The 14,425-nt window shown below is 37.7% G+C and overlaps 1 protein-coding gene across 15 annotated transcripts in view; it reads left to right on the forward strand.

Moving 5' to 3' along the window:
• The window catches only part of sgip1a (SH3GL interacting endocytic adaptor 1a), an 89,249-nt gene that overhangs the window by 13,778 nt on the left and 61,046 nt on the right, over positions 1 to 14,425 (forward strand). For 13 of the 15 annotated variants that reach the window (XM_053498394.1, XM_053498397.1, XM_053498396.1 and 10 more), the window contains exon 1: positions 8,828 to 9,092. In XM_053498394.1, coding sequence (XP_053354369.1) covers positions 9,083 to 9,092 — 10 coding nt within the window. In that variant the 5' untranslated portion in view covers positions 8,828 to 9,082. Of the gene's footprint in view, positions 1 to 4,127; positions 4,169 to 8,827; positions 9,093 to 14,425 lie in introns of those variants that run through there. The other 2 variants (XM_053498391.1, XM_053498390.1) reach the window with 2 other exon arrangements.

A 14,425-nucleotide genomic window follows, 5' to 3' on the forward strand; every position in this document is an offset into this window, starting at 1 on the left:
GGATGCAGCCGGAATGTCTGATCTGTAAGTAGGTCAGGGGGATGGTAGTGGGAGGGAGGTAAGGGGAGGCAGGGAGACAGAAGATATAAAAGATTATCATCTTGCGCTTCACTTATCACGGACACAACGGTGTCAAACACTTGTTACAAATTTACTTTTGCAAAGATTTGATCATATCAGTTATTGACCTGTGTTGTGGATGTTTTAAGTATCTTATAAAAGATTAAATACTCTAGTGGTCAATTTAAACACAATTTAAACACATTAAACTTTTAAATTCAGCAGTTTGGAATCCCTACTTTCTATTTCAATTCATGATAATTGTTATATACTGTATATACAGTGAGGTCACTAAGTATTTGATCACCCTGGGATTTTGCAAGTTCTCTTACTTAGAGGGATCACAATTTTCAGCATAGGTGCATTTCCCCTGTGAGAGACTGTGAGAGACTGTAAGAGAATCTAAAAAGAAAAATCCGGAATTGTTTTTTTTAACAAATTATTTGTGAATTACTGTGTCATAAGTATTTGATCACTTGCTTATCAGCCAGATTTCTGACCCTCAAAGACCTGTCATTTTGCTTTTAAATAGTCCAGCTACTGTACACTCTGCTCATGATTCTAAATTAGTAGCACCCGTTTGAGGATGTTAGCTGTCATAAAGACACCTGTGCACCCCACAATCAGCCAAAGTCTAAGTAGATACATGGGGTATCAATGATGCAAAAAATGGTGACGAATCAGCCCAGAACTACACGAGAGGAGTTGGTCAATGCCGTGAAGAGAGCTGGGACCATCGTTTCCAAGGTTACTATCAGTGATGCACTAAGACGTCATGGTTTAAAATCTTGCATCGCACGGAAGGTTCCCCTGCTTAAGTCAGCCCATGTCCAGGCCCGTCTAAAGTTTGCCAGGGACCATCTGGATGATTCAGAGGAGTCATGGGAGAAAGTCCTGTGGTCAGATGAGACCAAAGTAGAACTTTTTGGTCTTAACTCCATTCGCTGTGTTTAAAAGAAGAAGAATTATGAGTATCATCCCAATAATACCATACCTACAGTAAAGCATGGGGATGGAAGCATCTGTCTGATAAGCAAGTGATCAAATACTTATTTGACACAGTAATTCACAAATAAATTGTTAAAAAATCATACAATGTGATTTCCGGATTTTTCTTTTTAGATTCGGTCTCTCACAGTGAAAATGCACCTATGCTGAAAATTGTAGACCCCTTCATGATTTCTAAGTAAGAGAACTTGCAAAATCACAGGGATCAAGTACTTATTGACACTGTATATGTACAGTATGTGAGAGAGAGATTATGATTATCATATATACAAGTTCCAATTAAATCAAAATATACTTACTATATATATATATATATATATATATATATATAATAAAATAAAACGAAATATTTAGATTTTCTCCTCAATTTAGACTATAACTATAACTATATATATATATATATATACTCAGCAAAAAAAGAAACGTCCTCTGACTTTCAACTGTTTTTACTTTCAGTAAACTTAATGTGTAAATATTTGTATGAACACTAAAAGAGTCAACACCATAAGACATAAACTAAAAATGTTTCACAATGTGTCCCTGAATGAAGGGAGGCTCAAAATCAAAAGTACCAGTCAGTATCTGGTGTGGCCACCAGCTGCTTGAAGTACTGCAGTGCATCTCCTCCTCATGGACTGCCTATTGTGGACAGTCTGAGCACTGATGGAGGGATTGTGTGTTCCTGGTGTGACTTGGGCAGTTGTTAAGACCATCCTGTACCTGTCACGCAGGTGTGATATTCGGATGTACCGATCCTGTGCAGGTGTTGTTACACCTGGTCTTCTGTGAGGATGATCAGCTGTCCTTCCTGTCTCCCTGTAGCGCCGTCTTAGGCGTCTCACAGTGCGGACATGGCAATTTATTGCCCTAGCCACATCAGCAGTCCTCATGCCTCCCTGCAGCATGCCTAATGCACGTTCACGCAGATGAGCAGGGACCCTGGGCATCTTTCTTTGGGTGTTTTTCACAGTCGGTAGACAAGTCTCTTTAGTGCCCTGCGTTTTTAGAACTGTGACCTTAAATGCCTACTTTCTGTAAGCTGTTAAGGTCTTAACGAGCATTCCACAGGTGCATGTTAATTAATTGATTATGGTTAATTGAACATGCATGGAAAACATTGTTACAATGAAGATTTGTAAAGTTATTTGGATTTTTACAACATTATTGTTGAAACACACAGTCCAGAAAAAGGGACGTTTCTTTTTTTGCTGAGTATATGTGTGTGTGTGTGTGTGTTAGAGTGTACTGTATATTTAAAGGAAATGACAACATCACAACACATCAAAATAACACAAGATCATGCAGTATTTGCAGAGCTTTAATAAGTCAAATAAAATGCAGATAATTGGTAAACAAATTTTGTTAGTGCTTTGTTAGTATTTTGTGGAATAACCCCAATTTGCAGTCACAGCTCCCATGTGTTTTGGCTCTTCAGTTTTCATATTGCTGTTGGATAACTTTATACCACTCTTCTTGTAAAAAAGCAAATAGCTCGACTTTGCTTGATGGTCTGTGCCTCTTGATGACATTGCATAAGTTTTCTGAAGTAAATTCCAGTCGGCTGATGTGTATACTGTATATGTGGTACGAGTCCAGATGCATCATTGTGGATTAGTTCATATCCTTTCTGATCGCCTTTATGTTATAATGAAATATTTTAAAATGACACCGAACGCATCCATAGGACACGTACGGAGTTCAGACCTGACTGACTGGTTCATGGGGGATGAAACTGATTTAAATCATATGCTAAATCATAGACCATCAAAGTCACCACATCTTAATCCAACGAAGATCTTTGGGAAATCTTGGACTGATGTTAGACAGTGTTCTCTATCAACACCTAACAAAACACTTGCTAAGGAATAATTCCTTTTGAGAGTGAAAAAAAAGTTAATCTTTTCCAGGACCGTTCCACAGACCTGTCCAATTCAAGTACTGTATGCCAAGTATTGCGGCTATCCTGACAGCGTCTAGTGGAAGCCAACACCTTACAAAGACACTTTATGTTGCATTTTGTTTAATCCACCTGTCTACAGTATACATGAATGTGCATATAACACAAAAGCGTACTGTCCTTTATAAGTGATTCACTTAGAAATAAAATCATTTATATGGGTTACATAAATATTTATATGAATAACTGAATCACGTCCTTTGTGGAATTTACGATTGTAGTGACCACATATAAAACCCCCCTAAATACTCTTCAGCTCAAGTTGCATGCAATTTGCAGGACATTTCCTGATTTAATTGTGTGGAACTAGCAGAGAGCCCCTCTCAAAGAATACTGTTGATGCTGTAACACCAGGCATTTTCATGAGTGGAAATGTACTGGACTAGCACTTAACCAGTGTTTGTGTGTTCGCTGGCCACTGGGTGCATCCACATGTGCATACAACGTAAAAGCTTAATCCCATGACTGGGCAAGTATGTGCATGTAGCAAAAGATAGTTTCCTGGGTGTTGGTCAAAAAGAGAAGTTTTCTTTTTCTACTGCAATTATACGATATGTTCATACTGTTTAACAGGTCCGTACAATTGCAAGTAAATGTACACAGATGCATAAAAAAAACTAATTTAAATAGAAGTGATACCATTTTAAATTTTGACTAATTGTGCATGTTAAGTTATGCTTGGATGAAACACACAGAAACACACATTTATATTTATGTATACACTTACTAAATGTATGAAAATAACTGTGTCCCGGTGCTCTATTGCTTCCTGAACATTTCAGTTCTTAATGAGGTTAAAATAAGCACAGAGCAGTAAAACACTGCTGAGAGAGTGAGATGTAATGACAAAAGTGTAACAGCAGGTGTCAGACATCATGAACTTGTAAAAACTGGATGGCTCTCTTTTTTTTTTATAATCTAATAGCACCAAATCCAATATGAGTGTTACATATTTATGGAGTATATTCTATCTAAAATATATCTACTGCCTTCTGGGTTTTTGCGTGTGTGCGTGCGTGCATGCTTATTAGACGTCCAAATGTCCCTTTTCCTCTTCTGCTGCAGGTTTTTTTATTTTCTCTTCCTGATCTGTGAAGAAAAGAGTGTTGCCGAATGCAGACACCTGGTTATATATAATAGCAAGTAACTAATTTTATTATTATTATTATTATTATTATTATTTGTAATCCTTGTTTAATATGATTTTTGCTGTTATTTTTTTTGTCTTTTGTTTTTTTTTGTTTTTTGCTTCGTTAATGGTGAGATTATTAAGTCATTTTTTTATATGAAGTAGTCATATATTAAAATACTTAAAAGAAAAAGTCGCACACATTAGGATTTTAATTCACTTGCCCTAAAATTTAATTGGCCAATCTGGTGGCCAGGGAAAATGATTTCATATTCTCCCAGAATCACATTCTCACAATTTGAGACCTGGAATATGCATGTCCCGTCAAAGATACCCTGATCATTCAGTACATTCAGGTCGTCAGCTGACTTTGAAGCTTAACAACATTATGTGGCTATAAAACAAAGTCCAATTTTCTCGCTCAAACTGAAGACTTTTTTTTTCCAGCCCAATAAGTTGACTCTTCTTAAGTGGTGACCTTTTTTTGGGAGGAAGTGTGCAATGAACATTAGTTTTCTAGCAATATAATCCTTAGCTGAATGCCCCCCCCCGAACAAGTTAAGACCTTGAAGAAGTCCAGTGCCTACACTGAATAAGCCTGATTTAATGATGTGTATATGGACACTTTTTGTGGACTGTCACATTATTGGTCCTTTCCAGCAGCATCGTCATAGATATTCCAGCGAACACTAAGGAGTGTGTTACCCTGAGAATAGACACACTGCACCTTGCATTTCATGATGTTTATAAGTCTTAACGTTCCAGCCCGCAAGCCTTCGCTTTATAAGGTCTGCATTAGAGGCTTGTACCCTCAGGTTAAGATGTACTTCAAAGTAATCTAGAATTCAGCTTTGCTCACTGCAGCTTTAAAGCTGCCTAGATGTTGATGTCCATGGATTCTTTAAATGAAACAGCTTTTGCTTAACAGCCTTTTTGTTTGATCTGTATGCAGTCATAGTCAGATTTTCTTCAAGTAATAATCCCGTTTGGTTGGGGTAAGTCCCAGATGTCGTCTTCACTGTTTTTATGAAGTCTCTCCAAACCTGATTGCTGTGAGCAATGATGTGGTTCTGGTTCAAAATTCTGATTCTGATCTAAGCTCTATTCTACTGTATTATCTTTCTTCTTCATTTTTTAAGGCTGGTTTTTATGTTGTCATGCCTGTTTGTTTCATCACTGAGCACTGACTTATTGTACATTACCAATCGGAGTTAATTACAATGTAAATTTAAGAGTTAAGACCAATAATGAATCCCTAATATTTTCCACTACTTAATAATTACAAAACATCCTTTTATATCTTTTTTCCTTATGTAAAACAGATAGATAACTGTGTGTGCTCCAGATAACTTAAAATAAGATTAATTAATAAGTAATAATCAGAAAACAGTAAATGGAATCTTTGCATACTTGATTTATTATTAGATTTTACTCACACCAGAAGCAAAAAAAAAAAGGCCATAGACCATCATCACTTTGTAGTCACAGCTACGCATTGGTACTGTAGGAAAAGAACACAAATCCTGTAGTTGAGTAAAAGTAGAGATGCCCTACATAAAAGTAAAAATAGAAGTTCTCGAATTACGTTATCAAAAGACATATCCTCAGTATCTGAGGACGCCACAGACTGTTGATGATTTTAACTCTGGTCTTAAAACGCTTACCTTACAAAAATGCTTACCTTTAAATTTCAATCAAATTTACTGAGCTCTTTTTCCATCCCAAGTCTTGAGCATTCTGCAGATAAAAAAAAAAGCTGTATCATTCTTAAGCACCAAAGACAAAACACAATTACGCATAATGGGCAGCAGGTGGCGTCAAATAATATACACTTCTTTGGTTACGTAACACAACGACATGCAAAAATGTAGTCGAGTAAAAGTACAGATATTTGCTGTAGGATGTAGTGGAGGAACGTTTAAAAGTATCTTTCAATAAAACCACTTAAGTAAAATACAGATATGTGAAATACAGTATGTATTGACATGCAGCAATGACGTAAATTTACCTTGTTTCCTTCTACAGTACCTATGCAGCAGTGTTTACTTTGACGTGGTGCAGAAATCTGATACAGATCTGTCAGAGCAGGCAGATTGAAATTTACACATCTTTTACAGTTTGTAATTGGTCCAATCTCACATTCGTCATGATCTCAGACTCACGGTTGGCCTTTATATTATGTACTATTGGTCTCGTTGTTACAATAGAAACACTCTCATGGCTTGTGTTAGCGGCTGCAGGAGCTCCAAAAACAGATTCAGATGAATTAAATTAGCTTGAGTTAGTTAAATGGTTTAGAATTGATTAAATGTTAACAAAAAAATCCCATCCTGAGGGAATGACATGAATTTCTTTTTAATGCATTTCATTAACCTCACCTTTTAAACATCAGTTTTTTTTAGGGGACCAGAATTCTGCAAATCCTAACAAATCAGATCAGATCTTAAACTGATGCGATGCTTGAAAGCAGAAGATGGCACCAGAGCACCAGAAAGTCGCCGTCTTTGCTGCCTGTTCTCTCCTAACCATGTGATGCCTCTGTGGGAGCATGTGTGGTTGTTATCTGTCCTCCGTTGTATAATTCCCTTGTGCGCACCCATACTCATCCAACTGTGACCTATTGTGCTTTATTTAGTCTTTTTCTTTATCCGCATAGAATTCAATTTAAACTCTTACACACGAAGCTGCTCAGAGACCTTACTGTAGATATGAATGGCTACACAAACATGAAAACATATCTTGTGGTATCACCAGGCCACAAAAACATACTCCACACACACACACACACACGCCACACACACTGGGATGAGGTTGGTCAAAGAGGACATAGAGGTAAGAGAGGGGGGATGGGAGGTAAACACAGACGGCATCTGTTATTCCACAGAAGATGGAGGGTAAATTGCGTCTGCTGAGGATTCTGCTTAATTGCTTACTACCCTGCTTACTTAATTTAACACGTGATCGGTCAGCGTACACATGATTAAACATGGCGAAATGTAACATTCGGACTGAAAAGACAGAACAGGCAGCCAAAAGAGAAGGAGAAACGGGATTGTGGGAAGAAATGGGAAAGAGCGAGGTGTTTTGCCAACCTTTATTCTGGGAGCACCCCTGCTTGTGTCTAAAACAATCCGAGCCCTCCCTCGCTACAATCCAACCCCGCCCTAGCCCATCCCGTATACGATCAAATGAATCGACCTTTTTAAATAGTTTTCTATCCAAACTTTTAATTATACTATTGTAATTGTGTAATTATGATCTTATTTAACATGTGCAAATCTAATTACGACAGCTTCGCACCCTCAGAGCAGACAAAGCCTAAAGAGGGGGAAGGGGTATTAAACCATGGGACTAGTGTATACAAACTCAGAAAAATAAGCTTTTATTTTGAAATATTTAATAATAATAATAATAATAAAAATGATAATAATAGATTTTATTTATTTTATAATAAGTTCTTTGAGATATGGAGGGGCATCCCCATAGATGCACTGGTGGGTAATAAGGGCAACCTTGTTCTCAATTCTTTATGAAACAGGGTTCCAGGGAAGGGATTTAAGGACAGGCGTAATATTACATGCTCTCATCAGGATCTTAATTATTTATAAACAGGTTTAGGGTTCAATTCAAGATTCTTTATTGTCACTATACTAAGTACAGCAAAATTAGAGCAGTCTTTACACAACAAAACTTTCAATTTAAAGAACTGAAATAAATATATATTAAATATGAGTATATTATACTGTATGTGAGACAGTTTTGTTTTTAAGTGGCTTCAAATTACCAATTTCGACCATCACCATCGACTCTTCAGTTCCTGCTAACTTCTCTAGCCCTGAAGTTCATCTCTGGTCTGATGACCTGATTCATTTTCATAAAAGCATGCAGTTGGATAAGACCCAAAAGCTGAAACTAGTCCCTGAACTACAGTCAGGTTTTTTCATTGGTAGATCTACTCTAATAGAATATTATATTATTCCATCTAAACGTGATTTTTTTTTTTTTTGGAGACATAAAATCATGTAAATGCCTTTTAGGTTGGATTGATGACAATCAAATTGTGTGCCCGAGACCCTACGGCCTTTCTTGATTAGGTCACACCCTCTAAACCCACTCCACCTTCTCATGTTAAATCAATCACCTTCTTTTCTCGTTGCCTCTCCTCCCTCTAGTGTCCTCCTAAAGTGTCCCTCCATCTCGCTCATCTGTCCTGACTCCTCCCACGGTGGCATGATTTCCCTCGTGACATTAGGTTGACTTTTGAGTGTTACCCTGGCTATCCTATACCCTTATACAAAACAGAAATGCTTATTCTTGGGGTTTATGATGCTCTGTGAAGTTCAGGGCAGAAATGCGGCTTCTGCGAGACTGAGAAACAGGTCCCTCAGAAAGGACAGCTCTTGGAACATGGACAGACATTTTTCGGTTCACTACATTAATCCCATTCTGTTGTGTTCTGGCAGTAGCTGGCACCGTAATGAGGGGTGTGTGTGTGTGTTTAGGAGCATGTGTGTATTCCCAGTGAGGGTGCTGAGAGAAGCGGTGAGCTGTGTGCCGTGTGACGTATGACAGCGCCTCAGGGATTGGCTGTGACATCAGCAAACCTCCCCTCCCTCTCTCTCTTTCTCCCTCCCTCTCTAGCACCCTCCTTCTCTTTTAGCTCCCTTCCCCTCTCTGCCTGGTTTGCTTTTTTTTTCCTCCTCCCTTTGAGCATCCTATGAAAGCCGCAGTGACTAGCAGCAGCAGCATCCATGGCCTAAACACGCACGGTCGAGCATTAGGCGCGCGACAGCCGCTGGGAATCTCTTGAGCGCTGCCGTGGTGCGTGCGCTGCCTCTCCTGCTCTCCATCTGCTAACCAGGGGCTTCTTCCCCCCTCCTCCTGTCGTTGCAGGCTCCTTGGAGATAGAGGAATGCAAATCTGCAATCATGATGGAAGGTAAGGATCATTTCTGTTTATTTTTCATTTATTTATTTATTTATCTATCTACAGTATCTCTACCTTTCTTTACTCCTTTCTGTCTTTCACTGCATGTCCAGCTTTGAGGCTTTAAATGGCATAAGCTCTCCTGCTATTTTGAGTGGCCTGCCATTCTGGTGTCTTGCATATCATTTTTTAGTATAGAGCACAGATTCCTGGCTGTCTCAAGCTCACACACACACACAAACGCACACATTTTTAGCAAGGTTGCTGTTGCTAAATGCTGTTTTTTTTTTTGTCTTTCCCACCTTGTTTCCCCTCTCACCCCCTTCCTTTGGCTAGCGTGGTAAAGGATTATTTGGATTTCACAGTTGCAGCTTATGTGTCCAGCTGGTCGGGTCCAAATTCTCTTTGTATAAGGAGTTTATTTCACAAATACACACCTACGCATACACTTATGTACGTACACTCCCTCATTCACATACATCCATCGTACAATAGAACAGAGCACTACTGTTCTATCTCAGGAGCGTACATTAGGTTTTTTGTTTGGATCCGAAAACTGGTCTGTTTTGTGCTATATATATTTTTCTTTACAGCCGTGCATATATTCTCCTGTAATGTTATTCATTTATTAGTTTTTAAGTTATATATGGATATACTGAATGATTTTGTACATAATTATGCAGGCATGATAAACATATATAACAAAATTGTTACAGCATATAATATGATGCCTAAGACTTTTGCACAGTACTGTGTATAATAAAATATTGTGCAGTTTTGCATGTTTAATATCTACAATGTACACTCACTAAGAGAAATTATTTGTATATAGAATTAATATACCTGGCAAATAAAACTGGTAACTGGTGATGTCAGACATCAAGGCACATTTTTGCATATTTTTCAAAAGTTTGAGGCTACCTCTTTGATCTCATAAATATTTCCAAATGTAACGCAACTGTGTGATTAGAGTATTAAATAATTGAATACAAACAGTTACCTTGGTTGTTGTTGGTGTGCGTGTGTTTGCGTACATGTGCAGCCACCATGTATAGACCACATCTATCTCTGTGCTATCTCTCCTGACATAACTAGTCTTTGTGTTGTGTTTGCATGTGTGTGTGTATGTGTGTGTTTGACTCCAACGAGGTCTTTAGGTGTTATATAACAGCGCGGGAGTAGAAAGCGACAGTGACTGCATCCAGATAGCTGCGTGACATGAAGATGAATGTTGCCTAGCGTGGCTAGCACAGGCTTAGCAGTGTTTCATGGATTACCTGGGGGTGTAAAATAGGAAGCTAATCCACTTCTCTTAGTGCTTTCTAAATTCTGAACCCTGCGTGTGTTGTGGGCTGGAGCTGGTGTATGGCTGTAGAATAAGGTGACTTGGGTGAGCTCAGGTTTCTAACAGGCCTGTGTGGTTTCTTTCTTGACAGAGACACTGCAGCTAGGTCAGGTGCTGCTGAGTGAAACAAGCAAATGGGGAATATTGCAGTTTTTTTTGTGTGTGTATATGTAAATCGCGCAGGGATGTCATACTGGAACGTCAAGTATTAAATTAATAAGTGAAATGAAGGAATAAGAGTCTCTCTTATTGTGTACCTGTACAGTATGTAGGCCCTCATGTGCGTTGATACCTGGTTTAAATCTCACATGGAGGCTGTGTTTGTTTAAACAGTCAAGTCAGCAGTTACTATATCTGTGTCATGTAAATTACGTTATAAAAAGCTAATTTTGCCAAGATAGGCTCCAGATCCTCCTTAAACAGGTTACTGAAGATGAATAAGTACAGTTAGTACTCAAGAAATGACAACCTGAATATCAATTAAAGGGAAATTTGTCCCAGCATGAATTGCTTGTTGGGGCGTCACAAAGTTTTCCAGAGGGAGAAATCATGTCCGTTCTGATTTACTGTACTATGCAGGTCTTTACAGTATTTATGATATAATTTCTAATGATTTAGTAAAGTTTAAAGCTGCAAGATGTAAGATTTTTATATCGCCTTCCCTGGTAGAGTGTTGCCTTCGGAAGAATCTCTTTTGCTACATCCATCTGCACCATCCACATCAATAGATATAGCACAAGTTCAGTGAGAAATAAAGGCTGTGTCCTAAACCTTATCCAGTGCACTGGGTAAAATGGCTAATTAGTGTTGACATCATAAATGCATAAGATTATTATTTAGCAGTGTAGAATGTGTTTACAGTTATCGTCTTTTTATAGGTTGTCCGATTAACTCGCCTGATATAATGGAGCTGTGCAATGCATAATGTACACAAAAACATTAAACCTACTGTCCACTGTGGACAAAATTCACACGCCACCAGTGTATAGAATAAATAGGCTACGATACGCAATATATATATAAAAAAAATTATTGTTATTGAATTCAGGTGTTTCAGTTAGATCCCTTGTCCCCAGTGAAGTTTTAATACTTTAATATGTCCTGGTATGCTGAAGCATTAAGACTTTTAGACAATGCTATGCGTCCAATTTTGAGGCACCAGTTCAGGGAAGGTCCTTTTCTATTTCAACATGACTGTGCCTCAGTGCACAAAGCAAGCACTACAAAGACAGGATTTGATGTGTTCAGTGTTGAAGAACTTGGCTTTGACCTCAAGTCCATCAAGCACCTTTGGGATGAACTGGAAGAGAGAGTGAGCCAGGCCTTCTTGTCCAACATCATTGCCTGACTTAATAAATGCTCCCTAAAATAAATGAGCACGAATTCCCACAGAAACACTTCAAAATCTTGAGGACAGCCTTCCAAGAAGAGTGGAAGCTGTTATACGGTAGCTGCAAAAGTGGAACCAACTCCATATTAAATTTAATGTATCTGAGCTGCTGTCTGTGTGTACAGTATGTATTTGTAAACAATGTCATTGCAGGTTTGGACAAATTCTTTTGTCCATACAGTGTATATTAAACTTCCATAGACCAAGAGTAAACAGAAGTGTCAATCAACTTGCTGAAATAGTCTTTATAATTTTAATGTTTATTCTTTTAATGTTTCACTTTGAAATCCTCTCATAAATCCACCATGTGGATGAAAAATTGGGACAAAAGTAAACATTGTAACAAATCGACACACTCCAAGGATGTTGACATGGTCCAAACTGGGGAAATACTAAAGGGATTAATTCTCGAGCCAGGAATTTTCTTGATAGATTAAACTTGAAAAATTATCAATGGACTAATCAAAAAAATAATAATTGACCGATCAGTTGTTTAAAAATAAATAAATAAACAAACAAACAAAGCCCTGCAAAAATACATATCTCATCCTATTAGATACTAAAACAGTAAAATCTTGTGCTCTTTTTTTTTTTTTTTGCTGTGTCATGATGTTTAATGTATCTGAGCTGCTGTCTGTGTTTAATTTGCCCATCGATTCTGACCATCACAGTGCTGTTTCTTTTTTCCATTCCTAGTTACAATATTCCTTTAATTCAATGTGGTTTCTGTGAATTAATTTATGCACAGCTCTCCTAAGGTTCTTTCACAGCATTTCAATTCAGTTGAGATCTAGACTTTGACTAGGCCATTCCAAACCCTAGATCCTTGAATTGTTCAGCCATTCTAATGTAGATTTACTGGTGTGTGTCATATCATTGTCCATTGCAAGATGCACTTTGGACCGAGCTGGGCATTAAGGCCAAAGATCTCCACTTTGGTCTAATCTGTCCAAAGGACATTGATCCACAAGCTTTGTGCTTTGTTCAGATGCAGTTTTGCGAGCGTGGGTTTTACATCCATGTTCTTTTTAGACAGTTGAGGTTTCTCCTTACAAATCTTCCAAACAAACTGTACTTGTTCAGTCTTCTTCTAATTGTGCCGTCATTAACATTTAACATGCTTAGTGAAGCCTGTAGGTTGTGAGATTATGGGTTTTTGTATTTCTCTTAGCATGGCATGGTCTGACCTTGGGGTGAATGTTCTGGGATATTCTCTCCTAGAAAGATTAGCAATGCTATCATGAGTGCTTTCCACTTGTAACCAGGTTTTTTATATATAAACTTTATGAATGAGTGTAGTGTGTGGTGGGAGAGTGCCAGGAGTAACAGCACACTGTGTTTGTGGACTTTATGTTGGGGTTTGAAGAGTATAGTGAGGGCTGTCATTGGTGGATGTTCTCATCATTTGGATTATTACCTTCTGGTCTACTTCACTACTTCACTCCAGCTCCAAAATTGTGCTCCCAGATTATTACCATCGCTTCCGGTGAGGCCGATTCAGATTTCCCACCACACTACACTCATTTTTAAATAATCCAGACTTTGGACAATTTTTCCACCCATTTACACATCATCCTATTGTATACATTTTGCAAATATTCTTATTATTATTATTAGTTTTTTTTTGTTGGTTTTGGTGCACATCTTTTGTTTATTTATTTGGGTATTGTTTGTTTGGGTTATTGTTTAAAATAATTTCCTGCATCTTTTCTTGTGCTGGGCAGCTAGCGCTTTACCAGGGCCTAAATTAAAAATTGTAATTTTGTGTAACCAGGTTATTAATTTATCTAACTGTTGCACACTTAATAATCTTTCTCGCTGTTGAATGGTGAACTTTCGGGAATGGCTTTATAACCCTTTTCAGATTTAATGTGCAGCAACAATTGCTTCTAAAAGTCCTCGGCTTATGTCTTTCCCCCTTGGCATTATGTTTAACACGCAACTGATTGGTCCAGACCAGCACACTGCTCTTAAAGAGGTCTGTACACCTGCTGATGATCAATTAATTAACAGCTGATGATTAGTAGCACCTGACTGCAACTTAAATCTTCAGAAAGCAATAAGGGGTACTTTATTTATTTATTTATTTATTTTATTTTTTTTTTTTGGGGGGGGGGGGGGGGGGTCATTTTAGTTTAATAAATAATCGAAGGGTTAAAAAAGTTATGTGTTATTTATCAGAGGTTGTATTTGCATAATATTTAGGCAATGATCAGATTTTTATTATGATTTTTCATGATAAACACACTGATTGTTTTTATTATTTATTTATATACAGAAGTTTTCTTCCTACTTGGTCAAAATGTCCATTGTAAAAAGTGTTATATAAATAAAACTCTGGAGTGAATATTCAGCTGGATTGAATACAGCAATTGCAAATGTCAATTTTATTCATTCAGCACTGATTTTTGGAAACGATTTCGTACCCTGCCCTGTCTGAATTCACGTCAATAACAGTAATACTATAAAGATTGATACTTATGATCCTGAGTGTTCATACTGCTGATCCTTTTTCAACATTAATGTAGAGTGTTATTAAATCAACACCTATCTATTTGGTTTCACTGCTAGGCTGCGAATCTAATTTACTATTTCTGTCATCCATAAAAA

This window comes from Clarias gariepinus, chromosome 6 (assembly GCF_024256425.1).
Source record: "Clarias gariepinus isolate MV-2021 ecotype Netherlands chromosome 6, CGAR_prim_01v2, whole genome shotgun sequence".
Lineage (NCBI taxonomy): Eukaryota > Metazoa > Chordata > Actinopteri > Siluriformes > Clariidae > Clarias > Clarias gariepinus.